General features: G+C 38.2%; 1 protein-coding gene and 1 pseudogene across 1 annotated transcript in view; both read right to left on the bottom strand.

Moving 5' to 3' along the window:
- Positions 1-2562, bottom strand: part of LOC118330915 — a 6869-nt pseudogene extending 4307 nt beyond the window's left edge.
- Positions 2563-3887: 1325 nt separating this feature from the next.
- Positions 3888-5357, bottom strand: part of LOC118330911 (troponin I, fast skeletal muscle-like) — a 6689-nt gene continuing 5219 nt past the window's right edge. The window contains exons 6-7 of the mRNA XM_035665640.1: positions 4853-5026; positions 3888-4062 (exon numbers count right to left, since the gene is read on the bottom strand). Coding sequence (XP_035521533.1) covers positions 3985-4062; positions 4853-5026 — 252 coding nt within the window. The 3' untranslated portion in view covers positions 3888-3984. The remainder of the gene's footprint in view (positions 4063-4852; positions 5027-5357) is intronic.

Genomic DNA, 5357 nt, shown 5'->3' with positions numbered 1-5357 from the left:
ATATATATATACATATATATATATAAATATATAATATAATATAATATATATATATATATATATAAATATAGGACAGCTGAAAGCACAGCTCAGTCTAAATTAAAGTCTGACCATATTTTTGGACACTAATTTGTTCCTAATTATAGGGTAAATACAGATCCAATCACTTATGCTTTCGTAAACTCGTCATATAAAAATGGGTTTCTCAAAAAAAAGTTTCTCTATAGGCAGCATAGAATTAAACATATATCTCAAATAAAGTAAGAAAATTCATAATTTAATGAATAAAAGATTAATTAATTATCATTTATTGAGTTTAAATGCAGTTTTTCTACTAATAACTGCTTCTAAACTCAACAAAAGGAGTTAAATTTGGATTCAAATCTGTATTTTCTTTATAATCAGAACCAAATTGTTGTTTTTTTCCCACTCATTGCATTGATGAAACCTCCAAAATACAAACATTAGACAAGAACTAAACCTTTTATACGTATTTAAAAAGTCAATTTCAAGACTTGGCAACCTTTTCCTGACAGGAAAGATTAATGTGATTGATCATCATCATTAGACGCCATATTGTGACACACTATCTGGGATGTACATGGTGTCTAAATCCAAAACTTCCTTGCAGATTAACGGGGATTTACACACCTGTAAGTTTCCCTAGCCTCCCAAAATAAACAAATAAATGCCTAAAAATATAGAAATCAGGAGCAGCTGCAACAGTTTCTGTGACACTGATGGTTGGTGGAGCTCAAAGTAAAGAAGAAAATGTACTCACTCAGACATTTTGGCGGTTTGTGATCTTCACACCCTGTTCGGAGACAGAAAACATCAGTTAGTGAGGAGCATGTTAAACATAAAGCACACTGACACCCTCCAGAGCTCCCCGTTGCCTCCCTCGTTATCGATCCGCAACCCTTTGACCCACAGCAGGGAGGGAAACACGATACGCTTCACTATCATGGAAAACCGGCGATCACAAACCAGCTAATTTTGGACGGGCGGGGTCAGATATTCTGCCTGGAATTTAACCGTCTTACAGCGAGCCAACGATACGAACACGAAAGGCCACCAGCGCAGGAACCAAATGTGGCCCCCGAGCACGCATTGAGAGCCATTAACACCAATACCAACATCTTGCAGACATGCGAACCAGCTGACACCAGCGTGTCCACAACCTGTTCCAGATTGCAATGTCAAGAATCAGAAACTATAAAACTTGTGGTCAAATGTGCAGATTCAGACTTTTAACATCTGGTTTCTCCAGCGTTTATATCAGGATGTAACTGCTCACAAACGCTCACAACAAACTGCATCCACATTTATAACAAAAAACTGCGCTTCATTTTTAATTAATAATAATAAATTAATAAATATTTAAATGAACCTTGTCCTCAATTTCCTGATTTAATGTTTAAATTAAGCTTTTGCTCAAAGAAAATTAACTTTCTAATGTAATTAGCAACAAATTACATCATTTTCTTTACAGTAAATTACCTGAAAATCACAGACACGCAAACTAAAGTTGAGATTTTGAGCTGATTTTAAATCCAAGCTCTTAAAACTAAACTACTATTTGAATATCAAACCATGCAAACTTAACGAAACATCCAGAGAGCATCAAATCGACAACGAACCAAAATAAAACAACACAATGACGAATTTGCCTCCGGTTCACGTTTTAAATCCAAACTTCAACCTGCCCGAGCGTCCCAGAGTTACTTCACCGCTCAGCGTCCTTCAATAAGTCCAACAGCTCTCTGATTCTACTTCCAAACACCTGAACGCAGCCTCCCAGGTCGGAGGTCACACCTGCAGCAGCACCTTTACAAACCGACCTCTGCAGAATAAATTCACCTCTCTGTATTGTTTCCCTACCGGAGCTAAACGTAGTTGAGCCGAGGAGACTCTCACCTACTGAACGTGACGAGGAGGAGGAAGACGAAGAAGGGGGGGAGACACTGCCAAGTCCTAAACAGTAAAGATTAAACAGGGTATATAGGGTGTGAACCGCTCGCTCAGCAGAAAACTCAGCCCTCTTTATGGTAGCAGAACCACTTCAGACCAATGGGCCGGCAGGCTCCAGAAATACCACAGCAACTCTCAGAGGAACCTCGTAAATTTCTGCCATAGGAAGTCCTGGAGGGACGCTATCGGGTTCCCCCCCACTGAGACACAGTGAAAGGGACCGTTGTTACACAACAGCGTCGGTGATTAATGTTCGCAGATCTTCTTTAAACCAGCAGCTTAACGGCCGCCGGTGCAAACACAGTGTGAAGCTGTGAAGCAGCAACGCAGGAGGAATCAGGGACGACCGCTACAGACGCACATCAGACCCCAAAAACTGACAGGATTTAATCTTAAAGCTTCTGGAAAGAACAAACTGACACCCTGAATATCAACAACTGAGCTAATGTCCCTTAATGAGTGGATTTTTCTGCATTATTCCTGTTTTAATTGTTCCTTGTTTGTGCAGGTTTTTTGTTTGTTTTCAAAACTTTCTGTGCAAAACTAAAAAGATTTGGTAAAAACTCCCAAAAAGTCTAAACATCCACAAAAAAATCTAAATGCAAATGAATGTTTATAACTATTAAGAGCTCAAAAAACACATTTAGACACCCAATATCAGTGTTTCCCAACTTTCTATCTGGGGTTGAACTTCAACTTTATCATCAGTAAAATAATGACCACATTTTAATTACTTAATTAATGAGACAATTAATGCATTTAGGTTAAAAGTAGCGGAGGTAGAATCAGTAGTGTCACTTTTTAACAGCATTTCACAGGAATTAAGCATCTTGTTTTTCCATCAACAAAACAACTATATATATAATACACACAAATACTTAATTATTAGTTAGTAAATGAGGAAAATGTAACAGGAGGAAGAAGTTCTGGAGATGTATTTGCAACCTAAATAAAATCTGGGGATCAGTTGAGTTATATTTTGTGTTTTTCCTGTAGCAGTTTTTATTCCTTAAAAATGTAAAACTCATGTTTCTCTTAAATGTATTTATTTTCTTTATTTGTTTGCTTTGTGATTGTTGGTATTTTGTGTCTCTGCAGCACTACAGTAATTCATTATGATTCTTTACCTTCATTAACAAGCTGCATTTACTGCGTTCGATGAACTGTGTAGGAGAATGAGGGTCAGGTGATGTTAACGTTATCCATCACGATAAGTCTAATTCTAGTGAAGTTGGAAGTTATTTATTCTGTGTTTCGAACTACGAGACGAGAACGTTCAGTCTCCTGCCTGGTTTTTCCTTCAGTTTTAGAATAATTACCAGTTTATTTAACAGGCAGAAGTTAATATATATATATATATATAAATAATTCAATTAATGTCATAAATGTTCAACAAGTTTGAATATTTAATGTATTTATATGTGTGTTTCTGTTAAATACAACGTGGATGTTTTTTAAAGTGACTTTCAGGGTGAAATTGAGAGTTTCGTGCAGGGATGAAATTAAAGTGCAAAGAGGAAAATAAAGTTACTCACCATTCGTCGAACTTCAAGTCGCTCTGGCTTTTTGTTTGTTTGTAAAACTGATGAAAATATTTTGGTGTGAAGCCACATTTAATGAGTGAGAGATGATCCAGCAGAGAGGAAGAGAGTGAGAGAGAGAAAGGCTCTCTGCTGACATCTGGTGGTTGACTGCGAGCATAACGCCCATTTCACTACAATATAAACCCACATTTCTCTACACTGGAAGCAGCTTTTTCTATTTCTAAGTAAGACTTTAAATCTGATCAGATAAACACCAACATCTACCTGTTTCAACAGAAGTAAGAGAATAACTCAAATGTTAAAGAAAAATAACCCCAACTCAACCTTTTAAACTTCCAAACATCGTCTGGAAAAAACTGCAGTATGACAGCGTTTCCTTATTCCAAAAAAAAGATTTAATTTAATGGCACGAGTTTTTTATATTCCATGAAAAGGGTCAGTCGTGGGAAAGAGAGGAAGTGAAAGTCTTTTAGGAAGTCTCGAACATCTTCTTCCTGTCAGCTTTGTCTTCAATGTTCTTACGCCAGTCGCCGACGCCTTCGCCACCCTGAAGGAAATGAACAGAGTCAACACAGCTCTAACGACGAGTTCATGTCTGAAGTAGGGATGTCACGGGAAACCGATACTGCGGTACCAAGTCCTTACCGGTACCGGTTCTTCCGGATCGGCCGGTAGCAGCTTCAAACTATGCTGAAAACGTCTCTGAATGACGTCTGATTGGATTTTTTAAGTCAAAATTATCCAAAACGTCTGGATTCAGGAGGAATTCAGCACCCAGATGCTGCGGTCGCTAAGATAACTCCTTCAGACTTCTCTGTTTCTATTTGATCTGTTTTTGGTTTTATTGTTCAAACGTGTGTTATCTAAGACAGAAAATAATGTACAGTGATCAGAACAGGAAGCGTGGAGTTCGGATTAAAGAGCAACTCCACCAACAGCAGGTGCTGATTGCCCCAAGAGGAAAGGTAGAGAGCCGGAAAGAAACCATGGTGGTTGCTCCTGGATGGTTTTTTGGATAAAATTGGACTCGTTTACAGAGTCAGAAGATTCACTGTTGATTATTTCTAGGGTCTAATATATGTAAATAACTATTAACATTGTTTTATTTATTGTTATCAATTGTCAGTCGGCTGTTAAACAGGTTTTTTCTGACAAATGGGCGCTTAAAATGACCACAAACCTGTGATAGAAACTGAAGGCTGAGAGACTCTTATAGGTTATTGATCGGCAGACAGTCGATATAAAAACGAAACCAACGGGTATTGATGGAATTTGACTGGTACTGGTACAAACTGGTGTCGTGACATCCCTTCTTTAAAGTAAACTGGTTGTCTCACCTCTTCTTTGACCTCCTTCTTGACCTGCTTCAGGTTGGCTCTCAGGTCCATGGTCACCTTGTGTTTGCCTCCCAGCAGGGCCTGCAGCATGGCGTCAGCGGACATACGCACTTTCTTCAGGGCGGGTTTCTTCACGCCGGCCAACTCGACCACCTTCAGCTTCAGCTCGTCGATCTACAAACACACCGATGGAAAGTTCTTCAGTTTGGAGGTTTCTTTAACTGTAATAGTTCTAATTATAAAGGGAGAGTCTCGTTCTCAATTTCACATGAAGTCCAACCAGACTCCATTTAAAAAAACACTAGTTTTACCTTGTTGATAATTGTAAAACAGACTTCAAACTGTACAGAAACATAATAAAACTCACCAAAACCACCTTTTTTTTAGTCTTTCCAACAATCACTAACACTGATTTGATCAAAATAAAACCCTTAATTTACCGACTTATATGTGAAAATACAAACAGTGGCGACCAAACAAAACTAACAGTAGTTGTTTCTGCCAC

Source organism: Morone saxatilis, unplaced genomic scaffold (genome assembly GCF_004916995.1).
Source record: "Morone saxatilis isolate NCDOM2014 unplaced genomic scaffold, NCSU_SB_2.0 Contig2, whole genome shotgun sequence".
Lineage (NCBI taxonomy): Eukaryota > Metazoa > Chordata > Actinopteri > Moronidae > Morone > Morone saxatilis.
This window is presented reverse-complemented; position numbering and strand designations above follow the sequence as displayed.